Below are 25,594 nucleotides of genomic sequence, written 5' to 3'. Positions count from 1 at the left end.
CCCACAACTGCAGCTGGGACTATCTGGCAAAACAGTATTTAAAGCATGCAGGTATAGCTCTGAGGAACAGAGAGCTATAGAGCTTTCTCAGCGCAAGGCTCTGGGGAAATACGAGAGCAGAAGGAGTCCTAGTATCACCATTTTCACTTCTCATTGTGAGACTAACCACTGTGCCCTAGTATTCCACAAAGGACCAGACTGGGAAAAAATCCAGTAACACACACTTCGGCTTGTCTACTCTGCCTCCCCTCTCCCCCTTGCCCCCAATTGTCAGTTTAACTAAGTCAGTATAAAATTGTACATTCAGTTTTATTGGTACAACTGCATGTGGACAAGACCTTAGACTAGTAAACTTGAATTGCTTTTCCAAGAGTCTATGACAGATACCCAATGGCTATTTTTAGTAATTTTGTGTAGCTTTATAGGTGAGAGATTGGAGACAAACAAAGAACAAACAATGCTTGTTTTAATATTTAGTAAATGGACACTATGATATTACAAGACAACTGGTACATTCAGGGCTTGATCCTTCTCTTAAATCAGGGGCACGCAAGCTTTCTACGAACTTGTTACAGTCAGTCTCCTAGACCTTATATTACTCTTTGCGCCCCACTCCCCTTTATTTATCCACACTGGCTTTTTATCTGTCTGTTCAAACATTCTGACCACCATTGCAACAACAGCTGTCTTTTCTGTTTCTCCTGCTATTTGGATCAGTTCAGCTGCATCTTTCTCCCTTTCAAATCGCCATCGATTTTCAACTCTCATCTGAAAACATCTTACTATTTCCTTGAATATATTGTAACTTCTCTCCCTGCTATTGTTTTTATTTTGTTGCTATTTAACTGTGTAAAGCTTTATTATTCTTGTTTGAAAGATGCTATGCAAAATAAAGATGTTTTTGTACTGTATAGTACCATTAGTAACAAACATTTACATGTAAATATGAGTCTCTAAGGTACAAAAGGTACTCCTTTTCTTTTTGCGGATACAGACTAACACGGCTGCTACTCTGACACCTGTGATAATCTGGAAATGTTTGTAGTGCTTTACAAACATAGGTGTCAATCCTGCAACCTGATTTGCACAGACAGACCTTTATGTTCACTGTGCTGAAGACTGGGGTATGGTTAAGCCTATGGGCTGGTCTACATTACAGGGAGAAGGGGAGGGGATCGATCTAAGTTACGCAGCTTCAGCTACTTGAATAACATAGCTGAAGTTGACATATTTAGATCCACTTACCGCGGTGTCTTCACTGTGGTGTGTCGACAGGAGACGCCCTCCCATCAATTCTCCTTGCACTTTTCTTTGAGGAGGTGCAGTACTGGAGTCAATGCTAGAGCGATTGGCGGTCAATTTATCACATCTATACTAGACACAATAAATCGACTCCCGCTGGACCGATCGCTGCCTGTCGATCCAGCCGGTAGTGTAGACAAGCCCTTAAATAAGAGAGATTCCTTGTCCTGAGGAATTTACAGTTTACACTAGAAAGTTATAGGTTTTTAATAGTTAACGCAGTACAAAGATCCTACTGTTGTTGCAGTTATAGTGTTATAAAGGTGCCTTATACAGCTATGGCTGTTCCCATACAGGAAGGAGAAATAAATACAACTGCATCCATTTTAAAATTATTTCAGTAAAACAAAACAAAAAACCCCACACATCCTTAATTGATGTAGTTATTATTTTGGTACAAATTTTAAGTGTAAACCAGGCCTAAATTAGATAGTCACAACACCAAATATAGGATAACAGAGGAAAGGTGTGAGGATTAATGCTGATGGGAGGAAGGGAGGCAAAATGCTCGAAGAGTTGGGTTTTAAGGAGAGATTTGAAAGGGAGATGGTCCCTAGAGGACAAGAAAAGAGGGACTGTTATGGGTACAGGAGACAGTATATATAGAAGGCGTGAAGAAGAGCGTGGAAAAAAGGAGATGAGATGGTTGAGAAGAGGGAGGGGCAGTGCAGACCAGTGGAAGGAAAATGCTTCCCAAAAGGGATCAGAAACAACAAACGTGAAATGTACTGAAAGAACGTTTGTTTTTGTTCAAGATTAATTTAAAATTGTTTAGAAAAGGAAAAGCACTTTGTCAAACAAAATGAATCCTGTGAATATTTACCTGTCGAAGTAACTCATATAACCAGTCTGGCTCCATAAACTTTGTCTAAGAAGTCCGGATCAACAAAATTCAATTTGGAAGCTGTCAGTAAATTTGTGACCACCTGTCTGATCTGTACCAGGTTAACTAATCCAGACACCTCTGACTATAAAAGAAAAAGAATATATTATTGACTGAAACAAGAAGTAGCATATGGAAATGATTTTTTTCACCATTCAAAACGTTAGCTCCATTAAACGTTAATTCCATCAAGAGTGACATTAATCCAAGACTGACTATGTAAAGAGATGGTGATATGTAAATGAGTTACATTAAATTGCAATTTTTACTCACTTGGATTTTTTTCATCAGTAATCTCAAAATAGTTTCTTGGTTGAAATAAATGTAAAGAACTATATTAAAAAAAAGTCAAGCTGATTGTGTCTGAATTGTATTTTATCTAACACTGATCAAATAGCTGCTTTGTACACATTTCACTAACAGATGGACAAGTGATCCCATTTATGCTGCTTGTTACATGTTGACAGAGTGCATTAATTCATTTTGCCTCATTGGCAAGTTGAGATTTTAAGAAAACAATGCTAAGGTTACTCTCCTTCTGCATGGCTATCTTTGGAATGCTTCTTGGATTTTCATTAACTCTATCACCAAGATACCAAGGATGGGGGCAGTACTGCTAGGCAGTAGCAGCCTAAGACCAGAAACTTGTAAACAGCTTGCATTCTTTGCACTAACATGAAGAAAGTCTTCCCTTAAAGCCTTGTTGTGTTTCAGCATTTGTAGCTAGTTGGTCTAACTGGAGATGAATAGGTGGATAGCTGGCAAGAGCCTTGATACGTTACAGCTGTTGTGTGGAACAGCAGTCCCGAAATGCTGCAGCCAGAGAATACAGGCTTCAGTATAAACAGTACAACTCTCAAGATTCTGGCACTCTGCTGTCTGCATTCTGGCTTTGCTTGTGGACACAAATTATACACAGAGCCATTTCCAAGGCTTGCCCCCTTAACTTTTCAATCCAGTGTGACGGGGCAAGGCCAGATGGCTATAGAAAAATAGTGGGAGATAGATATATTAGCTCCAGGCTAAACAAATCCCTGGTACCAGGATAAGTTAAATGGCAGCTGCTTCACGTCAATTAAGACAGCTGGGACCAATTAAGAACTTTCCAGAAGGCAGGGAGAAGGCTAGGTTGATTGGGACACCTGAAGCCAATCAGGGGCTTGCTGAAACTAGTTAAAAGCCTCCCAGTTAGTCAGGTGGGGGTGCATGTCAGGAGCTGTGGGAGGAAGTTGTGCTGTTGGAGAGACTGAGCAGTACACACCATATCAGGCACAAGGAAGGAGGCCCTGAGGTAAGGGTGAAGTGGAGCTTGAGGAAGTGAGGGCTGCTGTGGGGGAAGTAGCCCAGGGAATTGTACATGTCATGTTTCTAAAAGGTCAGCTACCATATCTGATACTATTAGGGTTCCTGGGCTGGAGCCGAGGGTGGGCCTGGCTCCCCCCTTCCCCCCCCGCCAGTTAATCTCTGAGACTGGGAGACAACAGAGACTGTGCAAGGGAGGATAGCCTCTCCTCACCTTCCTTGCTGGCTTATGATGAAAATGGCTCAGTAGACTGTGACCCTTGTCTGTAGAGAAAGAAGGGTTTTGTGGAGGGTCACAGTGAGACTCTGAGGCTAGTGAAATCTGCCAGGAAATGTGGGACCCATGGAGAGAAGGACAGAGCTTTGTCACACCAGGGAGAAGGATGAAAAAGAAAAAGACAGAAGAGGCCTAATTCACCACTGCATTCTACCAGCTTTATGCTTGTATAAATTCACTGAAATCAATGGAATTACACCAGAGGTGCCATTTCAGATTTGTGGGTGGTGGTGGTGGGGGAGGGGAGGCTCTAACCATGATTCTTAGGCACCTGAAACCTCTAGGTATTTTGCAGATAACTTAGAAATTAGCTGACAGGGGCACTGTATCTAGTTCATATATATAAAGAAAAAAATATACAAACACCAATTAAAGCCATGTTTAAAGTTTATATGTAAATTTAGAGCAGGGGTGGGCAAACTATGGCCTGTGGGTGAGATCTGGCCTGCCAGCTATTTTAAGCCAGCCCCTGAGCTCTGCTGGAGAGCAGCGTCTGGGGCTTGCCCCACTCTGGAGCTCCAGCAGGGGTGCAGGGTCAGGGGCCACTCCATGTGGCTCCCAGAAACCATGGCATGGCCCCCTCCGGCACTCCAGCCAGGGAGCAGGGTTGGGGGCTGTTCCATGAAGCTCCCGGAAGCAGCGGCATGGCCCCCCGTCAGCTCCTACACGCTCCAATAGCCCTGCTCCAATTATCCCCTCTGGTGCTCCAATGGGAGCTGCAGGGGTGATGCCTGCGGACGGGGCAGCATGCAGAGCTGCCTGGCTATGCCTCTCTGTACAAGCCAGAGAAGGGACATGCTGCTGCTTCTGGGAGGTGCTTGAGGTAAGCACCACCCGGAGCATGTACCCCTGAGCCTCTCCCCACCCCCCAGCCCCCTGCCCCAGCCCTGATTGCCCCTTCCAGCCTCTGAACCCCTTGATTCCAGTCTGGAGCACCCTCTTGCACCCCAAATCCCTCATCCCCCATTGGCACTGGCCAAAATCTGTGGGAGTGAAGTGGCCATTGTCACAGTTCAGGGCAACTGCACCTGCATTCCCTCTCCCTAGTTCACCCAGGGCACCAACTTTTATGCTTGGGCAGAGACTCACATCTCTCTCCCTCTGGACCAGAGGCTTTCCAGGCTGCACTGTTCCCTGCCCACACTGTGATATCCCCAGCAAACCAGACCATTTAAAAGATCAGCACTTTACTTTCTCTCCAGAGATTATGAACATTGTAATTGCCAGCAGTTAAATTTACCACACAGCTCTTTGTAAGCAAGTACATTTATTCTTAAGATGAAAGCATTACAGATAAAACATATCAAAACCAATAAAGGAACCTATATACATAATAAAAAGCTTACCACAGGCCACCTCAACTCCAACCTTGGGCTCTTGTGGGTGTCAGTCCTTCAAAACTTATCACTGGGTTTCCCCCATCGTTATAAGTTCATAACTGACTCAGATTCAGAACCAGAACAACCACAAATAGTTGAGTCTTTCCTTTATACAGTTTGGGAATCCTATAACAGGTGATCAGCAGACAATAGCTCATCATTCCTCTTGGTGTAGTTTCAAAAGGCTGTATTTTTGCATAACTTGAGGTGGGGCATTTGTGTTCACCTCCTCCTAGATATTCCACTGGAAAACCACGTCACATTCTTTGTTCCAAAAGTCCATTCCTGACTGTCACATTATTCAATATATTCCTTCAAACCACCACATCTCGCCCCTTAAAAGATAATATGCAATCCCAGCCCACAATTATACAGAACCTTTGCATTTAATACAATGAACTCCAAAGATAATTACATTTAATTCAATAAGGTCTCCCCAGGATATTGCAGGAAATTGCCATATCTGTCACAGCCATCTGTACTGAGCATTAGTCAGGGCTGATGCAGTTTTCAGGGACTGTTACCATGACTTTGGTAGGAGACAACAAGAGTTCTGCAAATGTATTTTCTTTTCATTATGTTTACCAATGTTTTAATAAGAGCAGTATTGGGTCATACACAAGTTTTGTGAATTAACGTATTAATCTAAAGAAGCTGCTGGACATATGATTTGGCAGATTTTCAGGTTCTGCTGTTGGAGCACATAACAAAAAGAATTGCTCCTTGTATTTGTAGGAACTGAACTCCTTTGCCTTTTTGACGTAAATGTAGTTTTACAGGGTTTTATTGCTCATGTGCTTAAAGGTTACAATAGACACAGTGTTATAAATTAATCCATATATAACTTGAATCCCTAACTGATACAATGTGAAATCCCTCTAAGGAATATTAGGGCTTGATTCCTGATGGCTTGGTTCCTGTTCACATCAGTAACTAAGTATTATGTCTGTGCGAGGAGAATAGAGACTCAAACCCACTATCCTCCTGTTTTAGGGGCCCTACAGGATAATCCAGTACGTTAAAAAAAATAGCATTTCTTTCCATATTTGATTCACTTCTTTGATATCCTGCTTTGCTGGGTAAATAGTATAACATGACTTGCAGAAAGAAAATTATTGTAAGTAACGTAGTGTATTCGTATTGTAAGTGACATAGTGTATGCCATGTAACCCCACTCACAATTGCCATGGGAGGAAATTTTGTCTTTTAATAATTTACTAATAATATAGTAAATATAGTAGCCAGTCCTGCAACCCTCGCTCATGGAAATTTTCCTTTCTCACAAAAGTAATCCCACTAAGTTCAGTGGGACTACCTGAGTGAATAAAGCCAGACGTCTCAGGCATTTGTGTCTGACCCAGTCACGTGAATCTTAGTACTTAACAGTGCACATATACTGTAAAATATCAAAAAGTATATAATTAAATACAATGTCCCTTTAGTTTCCAAATTACAAAAAGAGAGTCATATCATTCTCTCAGTCTACTTGTGCAAGTCTAACTGTTAGCAATTGGAGTTGTGGTCCGAGGGCAAAACATGGCCAAGAATTTACTGTTTCACTAGTGTAACACGACAAGGAAGTAAAACAGGCAAATGCTCAGTAATTGGACATTGCCCTAGATCCGTGCACACAACTTCCAGTGGCAGGAAGGCCAGTGTATAGCTCTTGGAATGGACAAGTGGCAAAGACTGAGAAATGTAAGGCAGCTCATGAGGAATATATGCAATTGTTGACATGTGAATCTGTTTTTTTAAATAAAATAAGGGTGGAAGTTTTAATTGCCATGAATACCAAGAGTAACATTCTGAACCTAACTTCTAGAATACAAGGACAATGTTTCAGTTGTTTTACATTATCCCAAACCTTATGAGAATTATACATTTACAGCTACTGCCTACACAAGCCATAACTGATTAAAAATGACATCATTTGTGAGTTATTTACATAGGAATAAGACTACTGTTGGTCACCACATACTTTACCCTGTTCATTACTTAATTACTTTATACAAAATGGAATAGAAATTGCAACATTGCATGTAAACATTCATTACTTATCTTGTTCTCTGATGATACAACAGTTTATTTTCTGAACGACATAGTATTGTTACAGTAGTGTTAATCTTGATTAACATTAAATAAATAAAAAACCTAAAACAAGTCCTTGTTAAACATCCACATAGTAGGTTAAGATGCTGGTCCAAATATTGTCAATAGTTCAAGACATCAATTAGCTGTTGATCATGCAGACCTTCTATTTAGGTAGGCATTCTCCTATTCAGAAAGGATTACAAATCACATTTCTGTAGCCAATTGAAGGTTTCATTTTAGGGTTGTATTGCTTGTTATGCATCTGTGATTTCTTTCAGTATCAGTTGAGTGAAACAAAATTGTGGTTCTCTCCTCACCTCCCCAAACCTTATTTTAAGTAATAAAGTAATTGGTAATAAGGCTCTCATCCTACAATTAACAGCACTTGGGTGGAGTTCTTTGGCTGCATGGAGCCAGGTTGCTGTTGAAGGGGCACTTTGTGAGTGCAGTAGTCCCACCCGCCCTTTTCAGGATGGGGGCCTAAATTTGCTGTAATCTTCACATCAGAAAGTGTGATTTGTTTCTCTGAATTGGAAAGACCTTATTTGGCATTCTATTCACAGCGCTCCTAACTACAGGTGATATTTATCTCAATATTTTCTCCTTGGGAAATCTGTTTGTACACTCTTCACCTGGAAACAGTATTATTATTATATTTGTTTACACATGGAAGGCTCCTACACATCCCTTGAATTTGTAACAGGGTTTCCCCTTTCTGTTAGGAAAGTCATCGAATGGTTTCCAAAGTGGGGACAATTTGGAGATTTAACACAAAAAAGATCAGACAGTATTTATTTACAGCCTGCACATGTACCAGTGTTGGCAGAATAAGGTACTTGGGCATTGCATTAGAATAAGGTAATAGCAAAGTGTAAGAGGAAATCAGGAAAGGAAATACATGACAGAGCTCTGACCCCTTAGGGGTCTAGAGGAAACCCTTGGAAGAGTTGTTTTTTCACAATTAAATCTCACTTCTGCAAATGAAGTAGGGCTGAGATTTTCAAAGCTATCTAGGATATTTGAATGTGTGTCTGTATCCCCTAGGCAGCTTTGAAAGTCTCAGTCTGGAAGTTACTTCTTGGCCTCAGCTGCTATTTTGCTTCCATATACTTCATGCATTGTTAGTTTATTATTTATTTGTTCCTTGTTCTCAGCTTCTTCCTGACTTAAATATTGCATTTTAGATTGATTCCCTCAGTGACCAAACTGAATGCAACCTGAAGTAAAGAATCCAAAAGGAAAACCTAAAAGGAAAAAGCTGAAGGCCTGATTCTGACATTCATACTTATATGGAGCAGTACTTTCGTCTGAGTAGTCTCATTAATTTCAATGGGACCTTTTGTGGAGTAAAGTATGCCTCAATGCAAAGATGGCAAATTCAGGCTTAATATTTGCATTGCTGTATTCAAGATTTTTTTTTTCTTATCAAATGAAACTTGGCTAATGTAATTAGCACTCTAAGAAAATCCCTTTAGCTCTACTCATAACATCTATCCTTGGTATAATCAAGGATGGTTTGGAACTTTAATTGAAAATATGAGAGAGAGAATTTTGTCTGGCAACCGTTGTCATATTGTCAAAATGAATCTGAAATATTTCACAAATTCTCATTGAGAAGTTATTATTCAAAGAGTTAAAAACTAAAAAAAAAAAAAAAAGTCACTAGAAGGCAAAACACAAAACAGAATAAAAAACGCTCCCCAAACCCTGGATTTTTGCAAGTAGACTGTAAATTACTGAAAATCAATTCCTTGATTATTCCAGAAACAAAAAAGGAGTTGAAGTACACACATGCGTGTCCATCAACCCTGCTTAATTTTCATGTTAATCTATGTTTCTTTTCAGTTTTCAAAAATGAAAAATTTATAGTGACTTACAAGATAAAAGCTAAATTTAAGTTAGAATGCAATGCACAAAATACTTGGTAGTGGGATTTCTTGACTCAGATATTTAGAAGTTTGAGTTTAAAGATTTTTATAGTGACATTTCACAGATTCAGGAGACAGGGAACATTATGCAAACAAATAGGAATGTGAAGTAATTTAACTTTATTTTGGAATACAAGTCTGCAAAATTAAATTTCTTTGCCAAACCTACTGATGACAATTTTTATCATCACACAGAGGGCAACATACACTGACTAACAGACCATAAAACTCTTGTATTTGTAAGATGGAAAAATATGGATGTAGTTACTGAATGTACATATATGGGGGTGAAATTCTAGTGCTATTGAACTCAATGGGAACACTCCCATTCACTATATTAGGGCTAGGATTTTACCTGGGGTGTTCTCATATGTTGACTGTTCTTTATGCTGAATGGTTGTAGACTTAAATTCACAATTTGGGGTCTTATCTTGCATACTTTGCTCACATATGACCAGAGTGCTTGGCCTTTATATCGACAGGTTTCAGAGTAACAGCCGTGTTAGTCTGTATTCGCAAAAAGAAAAGGAGTACTTGTGGCACCTTAGAGACTAACCAATTTATTTGAGCATAAGCTTTCGTGAGCTACAGCTCACTTCATCAGATGCATACTGTGGAAAGTGTAGAAGATCTTTTTATACACACAAAGCATGAAAAAATACCTCCTCCCACCCCACTCTCCTGATAAGCTATTACCAGCAGGACAGTGGGGTGGGAGGAGGTATTTTTTCATGCTTTGTGTGTATAAAAAGATCTTCTACACTTTCCACAGTATGCATCCAATGAAGTGAGCTGTAGCTCACGAAAGCTTATGCTCAGATAAATTGGTTAGTCTCTAAGGTGCCACAAGTACTCCTTTTCTTTTTGGCCTTTATATGTGTACCTTATACAGGTGTGCAAAGGGTGCGAAGTGCCTTTCCTCCTGCACTTTGTACATGGACCAAGTAATGACCAAGTTACAATATCTGTGTCTGTATTTGAGGATGCATAGAGCTTGCTCCATTTCTCAAAAAGAAAAGGAGTACTTGTGGCACCTTAGAGACTAACAAATTTATTTGAGCATAAGCTTTTGTGAGCTACAGCTCACTTCATCAGATGCATGCAGTGGAAAATACAGTAGGGAGATTTTATATACACAGAGAACATGAAACAATGGGTGTTACCATACACACTGTAAGAAGAGTGATCAGGTATGGTGAGCTATTACCAGCAGGAGAGCGGGGTGGGGGGGCAGGACCTTTTGTAGTGATAATCAGGGTGGGCCATTTCCAGCAGTTGACAAGAACGTGTGAAGAACAGTAGGGGGGGAAATAAACATGGGGAAATAGTTTTACTTTGTGTAATGACACATCCATTCCCAGTCTTTATTCAAGCCTAAATTAACTGTATCCAGTTTGCAAATGAATTCCAATTCTGTTTACCTGGCGAAGCTCGGTGCTGCCCTTCTGTGCACTGCTCCAGAACCTGTGCACTGCTGAAATAAATTGTACTCCCTCAGATGGTGTGGCAACATGGGCAGCATGTATAAGAGGCTTGGGGAGGCTGGCTATGCAGGGGACAAATGCTGGATGAGGCATGGGGCACCTTCCTTTGGAGGTGTGCCAGCCTGCCACCTTTGCACCTGTGTAGGAGCACTGGACACTCCCTCGAAGTGGCAGGGACCACCGGTGCCCAGACTTTACCCCTGCCTGTGCTCTGCCCTCGGTTAGCCCTGAGGCCCTGCCCTCACTCCGCCTCTTTCCCCAAGGCCCATGTTTGGGCAGGCTGCACAGAATGGGGAGGCTGGGCATGTTTGGGCACTGCACAGAACAGGGGCACTGGGCATGTCTGGGATGCATAAGCCACAGCGCCTAGGCAACGTGAACCCAACAAGCCAGTGGAGTGTTCCCCCCGTGCAGTGCCCTGGGGGGTGGGGAGAATGGCAGCCTTTGTTCTGTGCCCCAGTGCAGCACTCTTGGATGGGCACCTGCCAGGCTGTGGGGGGCTGAATTTCCAGTCAGCTGGGGGCCGGGCTGCACTTCCCCAAGCCAGACTCTGCAGGGACATAAATGGAGGTGGATTGAAGAGGGTATCAGGTTATGTGACTGTCTAGCTAGCACTCACTCCCCCACACTATGCCCCCCTACACAACCCACCAATCTACCTACACACACGCACACTATACCCCCTGCACAACTACACACACACACACTATACCTGATGCACAATCCACCTACACACACACTATACCCTCCCACTTTTTTCCTGCCTTAAGGTGAGGGGAGGGGGCAGAGAGTGGTGAGGGGAGGGGGCAGAAAGGATTGAGTGGTGGGCAGAGCTTCGGGGGAAGAGGTGGAGCAAGGGCGGGGTCTTGGGGAAAGAAGCCAAGCGGGGGTGGGGCCTTGTGATAGGGGGGCCACGGTTTGGGTACTGGTGGGCCACCCCACTTCTAGTGATCTTGAAAGACTCATGCGATGCCTATGTGTGGCAATGGTATTCTCTCCCTGTGCACCAGATCAAGTAGCAAGGACTTCTATACTTCTGTAGGGGAACTACCAGGAGCAGGAACTTGCTTTTCATGGGGGAGTTTTATTTCACTAATAAAATGTTCCTCAACGCTGTGATTGAGAGAGCACCTCCGGGGATGAGATGATGCTTTACTCTCCTTAACTGTTGAGTCCTTGACGTCTGCATAGTATTGGTGGATTCGGTGATGTAGGTATATGTTTATTAAGAACTAGATGGAGACCACCAATGCATTTCAAGGGCCAGCACATAAACTGTAATTTTTCAAAAAGAAAGATTGTTAAAAACAAAGAATTTCTGCAGCATTACCCATAAATATTACCCATAAATTGCAGCATTACCCATAAATTGCATTTTAACTGTTTGTTTTTGAGTTACATAACCATTATCTTTGAGCTCTCTTCCTTTTGTGGAATGTACATACACTGTAACTAAGAGAATTGTCAAAGTCAGATTCAGGACTCACATAATTTGTCAGACCACTCTGTTTATTAGCAAAGCGCTTTGCCAATGCACCCAGATGTGAGCCCCTCTCTGAGGCTAAAGATAACTTATTTATACAGCTAAGCCAAAGCCAATTTAACATAAGAGACAAAAGGAAGTAGAAACTGACAAATATACATACATATGTTATTTGCATACTAACGTTTACCAATCTCCTAGCTCAGCAGTCTTTTCCAATGAGAGCACAAGTCCCTCCTTTTGCCACCAGCACTATGTCCAATGCCTGACGGTTTTGGAGGGCCATCTGTCGGATTGCCCCTGTTTCTTTGGCCAGGGCTCTTAAACGTTCTCCGGTTTCATTTGCCATTATTTCAACTACTGCTTGTAACCTTAGGAGACCTTTTGTATGGTGTATTACTCCCCCTAATGGTATTAAGGAACTGCCAATGGCCTCTTCCCAGGTTAAGGGGCTTATGTTATTTACGTGCGGTTGGGCATCTGTTAAGTCCCCTCTTTTTCGCCTGAAATTGCAGAGGCGTTCTCGAGGGAAGGTTCCTAGCACTCGGAATTGTGGGAAGAGTCGGGCAGGATAACAGATTCCTGACCAATTAGCTGCTAGTTCGATATAAGCTCTGGTCCCACACACCCAGTGATGGCCTATTAAGGCCAAGAAGGGTTGGTTGCACCCATTTGTCATATAGGTGTTTGCAAAGGAGGAGTAGTATCCCCCAAAGGGTACAGGGTAATTCTCCTTACGAGGAGTGGTGTTATTTGCATGACATTGAAAGATTGTATTGTTTTCACTAAGGTTACTGTAGGGGGAATATGTGATTGATTTCTCTGTTTGATCCCAGGTTGAGAAAAAATTCATATCTCCATACCCGGCCCGCCACTTTTTAGTTTTGTTTGAATAATCCCATACACCATTGGCCACAATATGCTGAAGGCAATGGCTTTTCCCCAGATCCAGCCCTGTCCCATTACACACTCAACACCAATGACTTTTTCCCTCCACCACACTTATCCATTTAGTTGCATTTATTCCCACCGCTTCCCAAGTGTCATTGCTGATCCATATTTTGTTGAACGGACGGGGCCTCCAGTGAGGTCTGGGGACTTGAGTGGGATAGCCAGGACAGGAACACCAGTTTGAGAGTGGGCTGGGATGTGGCTGCAGACCCAGCAATTAGAAATATTAAGGATCTGAGCTATCCACACCTGCTGCTGGATAAAAGAATTGTCATCATGGTCTCCCCAGACCGTAAGATACCAGCAGCCGAGGAACAGTGTCTGCTTCTGGCAATGCTTACGAGAACGTAGATTGTAAGGTATTGCAGACTGTTCCTCTACGTCTTCTTCTGGAGTCAAAATTGACTCTGTGTTGTCCTGAGGTGGTGATTGGTTCTCTGGGGATGGTGCCTTTTTATGCTGTGAAGCATGTATCCACGCTGTGATGCCAGATAGTCCAACAGCCGTCTGTGTAGTAAGCAGTACCTGATGAGGACTCTTCCACCGGGGCTCCAAGGCGTGCTTTCGATGACGGCGCCTTACGTAGACCCAATCACCTGGCTCGAGGTTGTGGCAAGCGTCGGAGGTGGGTTCCGTGGGCCAGGCGGCTCGAACCTGTGAATGGAAGTGACTTACAGCTTGCATTAGTCCCTTGCAATACTGAAGAAGTGCACTGTGAGTCAAGTTCGAATCTGGAACGGGAGTCATAGCTTGCATAGGCTTAAGTACACCATTTCGTCTTTCAACTGCACCTGCACTCTGTGGGTGGTAGGGACAGTGCAACAGGTGTTTGATATACAATATACGGTCCAGGTGTTGAAAAAGTTGTCCAGTAAAATGTATACCCCGATCAAAGCAGGAATTCCCTTGGCAGGCATAATATGATTTAACAAACGTTTGGCAACAGACAGTGGGTCAGCCTTGCGACAAGGAAAGGCTTCAATCCAACCGGAGAATAAACGTACCATAACCAATATAAATTCATATTGTTGACACTTAGGCATTTGTGCAAGAACGGTGCTTGAGGCAGGCCCTGGAACCCCTGGGCCACTTTTACAGGTTTACCAATATTATGGCTTTGTGGTACAGGCTGCACAGTGGCGGGCTGCAAAAGAGCTAAAATGGGGGGCCCACCATCCTGTCTTAGTTACAGCAGAGACCATCCCCTCCTTTCCGACATGCGAAACACCGTGTAGCAGGGCAGCCAGAGAGGGGTAGAGTGAAAAGGGGGCTACAAAGGCGCCAGTAGGCGAGCGCCAAAAGGAATTGGGATGTAGAGAGCAACCTTGGGCAACCCAGGATTCTTTCTCGGTTTCTGGGGCAGAGTCTTGGAGCAGGGCGAGGTCAGTGAGGGACCAGGAGGGTAAGAGGAGAGCGGAGAACAAGGGAATCAGACATTTTGACTAGGCGCGCTGCAGCAGCCACAGCACGCAGGCAGGGGGGTAAGCCTTGGGCAACAGGGTCTAAAGTGGCAGAGAAATAAGCCACTGGGCGGTTCTTTTCTCTATGCATCTGAGTGAGAACTCCAAGCGCACACCCAGATTGTTCGTGGCAGAAAAGGGTAAAAGGCTTAGAATAGTCAGGCAGCCCTAAGGCAGGGGCAGAAGCCAAACCCTGTTTGAGGGAAACAAAGGCAGAATTGGCCTCTGGGGGCCACGGCATGGGGTCAGGCACAGAGAATCGAGTGAGTTCCTGGAGAGGTTTTGCAAGGGAGGCATATTGGGGAATCCACTGTCTGCAAAATCCAGCCATGCCTAAAAACTTCTGGACCTGACTTGGGGAGCGGGTTCAGGGAAAGCTAAGGATAACTTGGAAGCGGGTGGGAGAAAGTGCACGGGAACCCTGGGAGAGGAGAAAGCCGAGGTATGTGACAGAAGCTTGACAGAGTTGTAGTTTAGAGCGAGAAGCTTTGTGACCCTTATTTGCTAGGGCAGTAAGGAGCACTAAAGAGTCAGTTTCAGAGGCAGACAATGAAGGGGAACAGAGGAGTAGATCATCTACATATTGGACTCGTGTGGACCTGGACGGGAAAACAAGGTCAGCAAGGTCTCGGGCTAATGCTTGGGAAAAATATGACGGGCTTTCAGTATACCCCTGGGGCAGTGTGGTCCATGTGTACTGTTGCCCCTTGTAAGAAAAGGCAAACAGGAACTGGGAGTCAGGGTGAACCAGGAGAGAAAAAAAAGCAGAGCATAAATCAACAACAGTAAAATGAGTTGCATCTGGTGGGATAGAAGCCAGAATCTTTGAGAGAGGCAAGTTTTGATTCTGTCCACCTATGATTTGCCTCTTCCCACCACTGCATGAAACAATCAACCTCTCCTTTTGCCAATTTAGTCGTAGGTTGGCCGAGTTTGTCTTTTAAGATGTCTACTCGGTCTTTGTCCCAAGATCCTAACAGTGGCCACTGAATTTTGGGATTCTCCTGAGTTAGCCTTTTGCATTCCCATACACATCTCCCCCCCACCCACCCACCCCCGCGCCAAGGTCAGCCTTTTGAAGCCATCCCCCACCCATGTCATGAGGTTTTCTGTTCATTAAAACACAGCAATGCTAGCAACAAGACAAACAACACAAAACATAGATCCATGGTATTCTGAATTATTCTTCCGCTGGCACCAGCTTGCTTGTAGAGTCTGAAAACAAAAGAAACCATTTCCACCCCCCTGGTGGGGACAGATTATTGCTTTATAATTATACCACTTTCTTTTACAAATTTCCTTGCTAATTGCAGGAAAAACAGAAGAATTACCTCCAGGCTGTCCTTATTTTGTTCTATAGTCACGCTGTTCTATAGTCAGGCTAGTGAATTACCCCACTCACTGGTCATCTATGAAATTCATGAGGTGGTGTACCTCAGTTTCCCCTCTTGTGCAACAGACCATGTTTGCAATAGTTTCTCTGCTGTACCAAGCTATAAGTTTATTCTCAGGTAATAGCGGAGACACAGCTTCAGATTTTAGCACTATTCACACACACAAAATTCTCTTTTGCCTAACATCCCTTGCGCTGTGATTACTCTTTACACAACTGTACCCCGATTACACTTCCATCTTGTACTAGACACAACCAGGAGCAGCCAAGTTAAGTTCCAATAGAAACCCCTTACATCCTTTAGTGATTTTGATTATATTACCCAATAGTCAAATAATTTTAATCAGATTCTCTCTCTGCCTGCTGCCTGCAGCAGTCCCTTATAGACTATTTCTGTGGGAAAAGGGCCCATTTTCCCTCAGAATAGCTGTAAAGGCTTCTGGGGACAGAAGCGTAGTGCTGGTAGTAGTCACTCTACCTGACCCCCTTAGCCTAGACCATTTTTCCAGAAATTTACAGGAGTCCGGACTCTTCCTAAAATACATAATCTGAGCCGGCGTTCCTTTAGGGAACTGTCCCGACTTAGACATCTGGTAACCCATACAGAAGGACTTTACACACCAATCACACAAGAAGGAAAGTCGGGTTCATCAGAGCGATGCCCGGTGCAACACACAAAAGGAGCCCACAGGCTACTGCCTCAATCGCCCTTGCTTTCACACTAAGGGTTTTACCCAAGGCGCGTTGCGGCTGCGATTGTGCAGATTTCACTCACTCATACCGTGGGAAGAGGAACCCTTTGGTCAGCCGATCCCCGGATAGAGACGGCGCCCAGACTCAAACACACCACAGGGAGGACGGATAGACACAGAGACAAGACAGTCCTCAGTCTGGACAAAACACAGAAATAATTACCTGACCAGATTCCTGATGTCAGATCCCGGGATCCCTACCAGAACAGAGTGGGAACCAACAGGTTCGATGGCGTAGACTTCACTGTGGTCATGTACCCTTCCGTTCTGGCAGAGGACTGCTCGGGCCAAATGCCTTAGTGCCAGCTTGCCACGGCCGACCTAAGAACAGTCAGGAGTCACACGGCCCCAGTGAAGACGGTTGCCATCTCAGTGGAACCTCCAAATTGTCAAAGTCGGATTCAGGACTCACATAATTTGTCAGACCACTCTGTTTATTAACAAAGCGCTTTGCCAATAAAACCAGATGTGAGCCCCTCTCTGAGGCTAAAGACAACTTATTTATACAGCTAAGCCAAAGCCAATTTAACATAAGAGACAAAAGGAAGCAGAAACATACATATCTTATTTGCATACTAACGTTTACCAATCTCCTAGCTCAGTAGGAGCTGTAAGTTAGTTTGAGGACCCATTGTCTCACACGCCTTAATGTTTCTCTTCCTGACAACTATATCTCAACAAACCCTTCAAGTAGCATTTCTTTAATGAATTATAATTTCAATATAATTCATTCTACTTTCACAGTATGAAAGTCTTCTCTTGGTTAGAAGAGAAATGTGCCAATGCCCAGAGGAAGGAATAGGCAGACAATATCGCTCTTGAGCACTGTCCAGCAGGCAAAAAGGAAGCTTCTGCTCACCCTCAAAGATATGGAGTTAGTTTTTTGATGACACAGGAGAGGTATATAGCTAGCGAAGTGAAGGGATTGTACAAGGAGAAAATAACTTCCTGGGTGCCTTTCACCTGAGGATCTCACTACTGAGTTTTACAGCCCATATTTTACAGATGGAGCAAAAAAAGTTATTGAGTAAGCCTAATAGATTTGCTCAAAGTCACACAGTGAGAGAAGAACCAAGAAGTTCTGAGCCCTATTTACTGCTCTGAGGACCACATCACCTAAACCACATCACCTCCATAACAGAAAGATAGAGTTGGTCTGAGAACTATCCTCTGACCTCATTTAGTATGGCCTCTTGACACCTGAGCCTCTCACTGCCTAGAGGAGGTATGCACCTTAGTCAGAAGGACAATGAAGGACGGAGAGTTGATTATGTCTAAGTGGCTCAGTCACACCTCCACAGTTTCACAACTGTTTGCTCACTGTAAGGGCATGGCTACACTGGAAACTTCAAAGCGCTGTTGCGGGAGCAAAGTGCGAGTAGAGAGCTCTGGTAATCCACCTCCACGAGGGATAGTGTTATGTAGTGTTGTGAGATAGAATTAGGGTGACAGTTAAATATTAAACAACCCAGTATCACTAATGCTCGGCACTGTAAAAACTCAATTAGTGGTTTGAATTACCTAATAACTTCAAAAGTGCTATCTTGAAGCAAACAAGACTCAGTTAAATTCTGATCAGCCTTCACTGCTGGTGTCAACAGTATAGTAGTGGGTGGGAGAGGAGAGGTGAAAGTTCTACTGATGTGCTCATATGTTTTCAGTCAACAAGCAAACAGTGGAGCTGCTTAACAGCGTGGTCCAAGGAAACAACTGCAGGGGTATCCCACAATAATGACTTTGCGCTGGAAATCTAGAAAACCATTATTTTAAACCCTAGCCCAGGGGTGGGCAAACTACGGCCCACAGGCTGGATCTGGCCTGTCAGGGCCTTGGATCCAGCCTGCAGGATTGCTACCCCCATGGCACTACGGGCCCCGAGCCACTGCTGGAAGTGGCCAGCACCAAGTCCCTGTGGCCCCTGGGGGAGGGAGGGCAGAGGGCTCAGCGCACTGCCCTCACCTGCAGGCATCACCTGCCACAGCTCCCATTGGCCAGGAACGGGGAACCACGGTCAATGGGAGCTTCGGGGGAGGTACCCACGGGCGAGGGCAGCGCGCAGAGCCCTCTGCCCTCAACCCCTTGGGGCTGCAGGGACGTGGTGCTGGCCGCTTCTGGGAACGGTGCAGGGCCAGGGCAGGCAGGGAGCCTGTCTTAGCCCTGCTGCGCACCGCTGCCACCCCAGAGCTGCACTCCGAACCCCTCCTGCACCCCAGCCCTGTGCAGTAACCCACACCCCTCCCACACCGCAACTCCCTGCCCTGAGCCCCCTGCCACACCCGTCCTGCACCCCAACCCCCTGCCCTGAGCCCCCTCCTGCACTCTGCACCCTTCCTGCACCTCAACCCCCTGCCCTGAGCCCCCTCCCACCCTCCTGCACCTCAACCCCTGCTCTGAGCCCCCTCCCGCACTCCCCACCCCCTCCTGCCCCCCAACCCCCCTAACCTCCTGCCTTGAGCCCCCTGCCACACCCAACCCCCTGCCCTGAGCCCCCTTGTACACCCTGCACTCCTCCTGTGCCCCAAACCCTTGCCTTGAGCCCCCTTGTACACCCTGCACCCCTCCTGTGCCCCAAACTCTTGCCCTGAGCCCCTTCCTGCACACTGCACCCCCTCCTACACCCTATCCCCCTGCCCTAGCCCTACATTCATGGCCCTGCATGCAAGTTACCCACCCAGATGTGGTCCTTGGGCCAAAAAGTTTGCCCACCCCTGCCCTAGCCTGTAATGTGAAAATGTCTGATACAGTCAGTGATAGTTATGCGTAGTTTTTTATAATTAAGAGTGAAGAGCCTCAAGAAGTGCCTGAAGTATTTCTGTTTGCAGTCTTGTTGTAGCTGTGTTGGTCCCAGGATATTAGAGAGACAAGGTGGATGAAGTAATATCTTTTATTGGACCAGCTTCTGTTGATGAGAGAGACAAACTTGTGAGTTTACAAAGAGCTCTTCTTCAGGTCTGGGAGATGTACTCAGCTGTCACAGCTAAATACAAGGTGGAACAGATAGTTTAGACAGATTGTTTAGTTAACACATTTCAAGGGACCATTCAAGGTGAAGAGGCCCATTAACACCTCTGCAGTCATGGGAAGGAAGCAGAGAGGGAGGAGCAGCTGTGAGGAATTGTTAATGGGTTACAGATTGTTGTAATAAGCCATAAATCCAGTGTCTCTATGCATCTGATGAAGTGAGCTGTAGCTGACGAAAGCTTATGCTCAAATAAATTGGTTAGTCTCTAAGGTGCCACAAGTACTCCTTTTCTTTTTGCGAATACAGACTAACATGGCTGTTACTCTGAAACCTGTCTCTATTCAGTCCATGATTTTTAGTATCTAGCAAAGTTATGAATTTAAGCTCCCAAACTCATCTTTTGAAGGTGGTGTGCACGTTTCCTTTGAGGATGAGGGCTGAGAAGTCAGATGTAGAGTGTTCACTTTGTGAAAAGTGTTCCCCCACAGGTGACAGAGTGTTTTTGTCTTTTATCATTTTTCTGTCTGAGTTCATTAGAGAGCATAGTGATTGTCTGGTTTCACCCACATAATGGCTATTGCGGTATTTAGTGCACTAGATGAGGTACACCACATGTTGGATAGGCATGTGTAGGACCCATGGATCTCGAAAGGTGTGTTGTGGGGGTTGTTGCCATTATAGCAGTGGAGATGTCTACAGGTTTTGTATCTGTTCTGGAAGGGTCTGGTGCTGCTTTAAGTTGGTGCCCTGGTCTGTGGGGAGCTTGTTTCTGATGAGGAGCTTGGACAGGTGAGGGTTGATGTAAGGCCAGAAGAGGAGGTTTAGGAAATATTTCTTTTAGGATAGGTTCCCCATTGAATATTGGGTTGCCACCTTTCTAATTGCTATTAGCTGAGGCCCTACCCTGTACCCTGCTTCCCCCAAGGCCCTACTCTTGCTCAGCCTCTTCTTCCTAAGGCCCCACCCCCATCACAGGCTCCTCTCCCTCCCTGCCACTTGCTGGATAGTTTTCCTCCTCCTCTTCCAGCTGGGCTCCCTCTGCTCTGGGGCTGGGACAGGAGCTGCTGTTGCCAAGTAGGAGCAGGTAGGAGGCAGCCCCAGCTGAGCAGGGGCTGGCACAGGTTAATGATCCCATGCCTCCCCCTGCCCCACAGTAATGGACTCTTGGTGTCAAAAAAAAGGAATCTGGCAACCCTAAATGGCACCTGGACACAGACTGACTGGGTAAAATTTGGATGGGTGGCAACCCTAATTGAGTATAGGTTTTAGTTGTTTGATACCCCGTATGGTTTCCAGTATGGGGTGTGTGGGGGGGGAGGGATAGCTCAGTGGTTGTAGCATTGGCCTGCTAAACCCAGGGTTGTGAGTTCAGCCCTTGAGGGGTATGTGGGGCAAAATCCATTTAGGGATGTGGGGCAAAAATTGGGGATTGGTCCTGCTTTGAGCAGGGGATTGGACTAGATGACCTCCTAAGGTCCCTTCCAACCCTGATATTCTATGATTCTATGGCAAGGAGGGGTGGGTGGTTTCTGTATTGAAGCAGGGTCTCTCAGGGTATTTGGGTGGCCCATTCCAGGATATGATCTACTTCTCTGGTAAAGTGATAGTGGTTTTGTGTGTGTTAAGGTATATATCCCAGACTTTCTCCTCAGAGCATATTCTGTGGTATCTGAGTGCCTGGCTGTAGATAACAGATTTCTTGGTGTGTTTAGGGTGGTTACTGGATCTGTGAAGGTATGTATGGTGATCCATAGGTTTCCTGTATATAGTTGCCTGTAGGGCTCCATTGTTGAAGCTGATTGTGGTGTCCAGAAAGTTGATGCTGGTGTGGGAGTGTTTTATAGGGAGTTTAATGGATGGGTGGTGGTGGTTGAAGTTGTGGTGGCAGTCTGAAGGAGTTTAAGTAGTCTGTCCAGAGGATGAAAATATACTCTATGTATCTCAGGTATTTCACTGGTTTCCATGGTGCATTTGTCCAGAAATTCTCCTGCAAGGTGGTCCATGAAGAGGTTGGCATATTGAGGAGCCATCCTAGTACCCATGGTTTGGACAAAGTGTGTGTTGTTGAATGTAAAATTGTTATGGGTGAGGATGAAATGGCTGAGTTTGGCAATGTGTTTGGGGTAGATATCTGATGGTTGTCCATTGTATTGCAAATATTTGAGGCAGGCAGCTAAGCTGTCATTGTGAGGATTGCTGTAGAGGGAGGTGACATGGCAAGAAAGTTTGTGGAGGAAGTAGGTTGTGTCCTGGAGCAAGCTGGCCTTGTGTGTCAAAATCTGCACAACGCTTTCAAAAGAGAAGCCTGGGAGCTTAAATTTGAAATTTTGCTGGATGCTAAAAATCATGGTCTGAAGAGACATTGTGGCTTATTACAACAACTTGTAACCCACTAACAAGCTCTCAGTAGCTCCACCGCCATCCTTTCCTCCCTATGACTGCAAGACTGTTAACAGGCTATTTCACCTTGAATTGTCTATTGAAATATGTGAATTACTTATGTTAAACAATCCTTTCCCTCTTGTATTGAGCAATGACACTGGGTATCTACCTTTCCCAGACCTGAAGAAGAGCTCTTTGTAAGCTTTCAGAGGGGTAGCACTGTTAGTCTGCATCAGCAAAAACAACGAGGAGTCCTTGTGGCACCTTAGAGACCTTTATTGCTCTCAGCGATAAAACTACCACTGCTGGTTTGGGGTGGGTTTTTTAAATTGAGAGCTCTCTCTCAGCGATAAAGTGTGACTACACTGTAACGTGGGCAGTGTAGACATACATTTGTTAGGGTATTTAGTCATAAGCTTTCGTGGGCTATAACCCACTTCATCAGATGCAACCTGATGAGGGTTATAGCCCACAAAACCTTATGCCCAAATAAATTTGTTAGTCTCTAAAGTGCCACAAGGAGGACACCTTGTTTTTACTGGGACAGATTAACACAGCTACCACTCTGAAAATTGTGGGTGAGTTGCTCTTAAAACTAATACTCCCAGAGTTTGAGAGTAGGCCCCCAGTTAGGATTTCCAGAGTCCTGATTTCTAGCAGAAAGTCTGATTGTCACTCCCCTTTAAACACTGCTCGCTGGATGGAGTTTAGGGCAGATGTGGACTCATGCAAATGTAAGTTGAACTGAGAGCAGATGCGTTTGGTGTCTGGCTGGGGACTGTCTGAGTTGGGTCTCACCTGCCTGGTTTCCCCCCCTTTCTAGCGTGCCTGTTCTTGGGTCTGCTGAATCCTGCATCGCCAAACCCTTTCTCTTGCCCCCCTTCTCAGGTGTAGGCGGGCGCAGCCCCGCCCGCTCCCGCCGAGTACCAGGGCCAGGCCCGGGCCCGGCGGCCGGCTCCGAGCGGGCGAGCCGCTTTCTGGCCGAGCCCGGCTCGCGCGGAAGGAGTCAACCCCCGCCCCGCTCGATGCCAGCGCCGCCGGAGCGGGGCGGGGCGGGGCGAGAAGTTGCGGGCGGCTCTGGGCGTAGGATGGTGCCAGAGGCTGCGGGGTTGGAGCCCGCGGGCGCTGCTGCTGCTGCTGCCGCCGCCGCCGGGGCGCTGTGAAGGGGCGGCGAGGGCCAGAGCCGCGCTCCCCTGCCGCCGCCGCGGGGGTGACTGTCCCCGGCCATGGGAGACTCGGTGTTCAGCGAGAAGCCGGCGCTTTGCTACGCGGTGAGTGCGCGCCCGGGGCTGCAGCCGGGCGGGGGCGCGGGGGCTGGCAGGGCCTGTTCCGGGGATGCGCGGAGGGGCTCCCGCAGTTAGGGCGCCGGCCCCGCTCTGGCAGGGACGTGGCCCGCTTCGCGCCGGGCGCTGCCTGGGCTGCAGAGCCCCGGGCTGGGCGCGCCTGGGTGGGGGACCTGCCCCTCACGCCGGCGCAGCTGCGGGCGGGGGAAGAGGAAGGCACCGACTCCCCCGCCGGTGACAGCGGTCACGGAGCAGCCAGGCACCCTGCTCGGCCCCGGCCCCGCGGAGCCGGCCCGCCAGTGCCCCGCCGTGGGGCTCTCTCTGCAGGGGCCCCCCGTGGCCCAGGCAGCGCCGCGAACTTGCCCGCGCGGCTGCAGGCGGGCAGGGGCAGGGACGGGGCTGCGGCGGCTGGGCTGCAAGAGCGGCGTCTGGAGCGGGAGTGGGGATGAGGCTCCTCGGCTGAGTGCCCAGTGGCTGCGCGTGGGGGACCGGTCCCTTTTCCTCCTCAGTCCGCTGGCTCCCTGGGGGCAGGCAGGCTGGAAGAACAGGAACAAAACTCTCCAGTTTCTAATGATCTGCGAGGGCTCAGGAAGTGGGGCCAGTGTTTGCTTGGACAGTGGGTAGTCGGAGAGTGTGTGTGTGTGTGTGGTTTTTTTTAAGGCATTTCTTTTCATATGAATGCACTTAAAAAGGGGGTTGTGGTGGTTGCATCTGGGTGTGGGGTTCCATGGGATCCCTCAAGGCTTCCTCTTTCTTTCCTCCCCAGTGAGAGGCCGGCACTGTGTGTGTGTGTGTAACAGGACTGGAGTTTGTCAGCTCTCCTGTCTGCCAAGAATAAAGTGCAGGGGAAGGAGGATGCATCTCCTTAGAATTATTTCAGAGTAGCAGCCGTATTAGTCTGTATTCACAAAAAGAAAAGGAGGACTTGTGGCACCTTAGAGACTAACATTTATTTGAGCATAAGCTTTGGTGAGCTACATGCATTCCATGAAGTGAGCTGTAGCTCACGAAAGCTCATGCTCAAATAAATTGGTTAGTCTCTAAGGTGGCACAAGTCCTCCTTTTGTAAATAGGTTAAAATACTGGAGATTTTTCTTTGTAGGAGGGATAACGCTGCCTTTTTTGAAGAGAGGGTGAGATGTGGTTATTTTTAAAATTAACACAAGGAAATTTTTAAAAGCTAGCTGTGTTAGTACAATCTGTTAGTATAATACAAGCCATAACCAGTTAATTTCTTTTTGTAAGGCAACTTTTAGAACTGGGCTGTTCTTATATAATGTACTTTAAAGAAGTGATGCGACTCTTCATCAGTTATACTGGCATTTTGTCCTTTTTTCCTAACAAGTTGAATGGAAGAATGAATTGCCAGTACTTGAAGTCATTTTCAGTTACTGATTTGTTTGCTGCTTCTCCGGCATTTTATGGGATAAGACCATATTGTATCATTTACTTCACAAGAGCTGAGCTCTTGAGAAACCACTTCCTTTTTTACTAGCCTTATTAGGAGCATTTTCTCTGTTTGGGTGAAAAAAGCTACTGTCTCCACTGTTTATTGCCTGAAGCCATATGTAAAAGTTAGAATTAAGAACCTGCTCACATTTACACTGGTGTAAATCAGGAATAATTCTGTTGCAGTCAGTAGTGTCACATAGATGTAAATCATGTATGAGTGACAGCAGCATTGGGCCTGTAACTTTTTTCAGTGTTGGAATTCAGCTGCTAGGAAAACTAAGGACATCCTCTTCCATGTAGTCCGATGTCCAATCGTGAGACAGAATGTGGCAACTTGAACTACTAGGGCTCAATCCCCACGTTATTTCAGCGATTGTCATACAACTTTTATGTTGCACAGTTGTTTAAGTGAACATTCAGGAGTGAAGTAGTGTTTGCAACTTTCTTCAGTACGTACTTTTATACGGAGTGTGGGGTTCTGAAAATATTTTCATACCCACTCAACCACAGTATTGCTCCGCCACAGATAGTACTTAGTAGACTCAGCTAATAAAAAAGATTCTAAAAACTGGTTGCTTCTATAGGGATACTTTAAATCTATCCTGGCTCTCTGTAGTGGTAATAAATCTGCTGAACTATTCGTTAGTGTCAGTAAATGAGCAGTCCCTTTGAAAATCTGATATTCCACTCTTATTTTTTTGCTTTTCCATCTTTGGTTGAGGTAACTGTATATACAGTACCTGTTTACCATGATACATACAGAATCCTATTGGTTTGGTAGGATAATAGCCCCACTGATATTGAGAAGTTTCTCAAACCGACACAATTTA

At 45.6% G+C, this 25,594-nt stretch overlaps 1 protein-coding gene across 4 annotated transcripts in view; it reads left to right on the top strand.

Moving 5' to 3' along the window:
- ARHGAP6 (Rho GTPase activating protein 6) overlaps positions 1-25,594 on the top strand; it is a 500,241-nt gene that overhangs the window by 217,862 nt on the left and 256,785 nt on the right. For 2 of the 4 annotated variants that reach the window (XM_073354779.1, XM_073354784.1), the window contains exon 1: positions 23,004-23,300. The exons of the other annotated variants lie outside the window; for them this stretch is intronic. In XM_073354779.1, coding sequence (XP_073210880.1) covers positions 23,256-23,300 — 45 coding nt within the window. In that variant the 5' untranslated portion in view covers positions 23,004-23,255. Of the gene's footprint in view, positions 1-23,003; positions 23,301-25,594 lie in introns of those variants that run through there. 4 annotated transcript variants of the gene reach the window in all.

Source organism: Lepidochelys kempii, chromosome 1, assembly GCF_965140265.1.
Source record: "Lepidochelys kempii isolate rLepKem1 chromosome 1, rLepKem1.hap2, whole genome shotgun sequence".
Classification (NCBI taxonomy): Eukaryota; Metazoa; Chordata; order Testudines; family Cheloniidae; genus Lepidochelys; species Lepidochelys kempii.
This window is presented reverse-complemented; position numbering and strand designations above follow the sequence as displayed.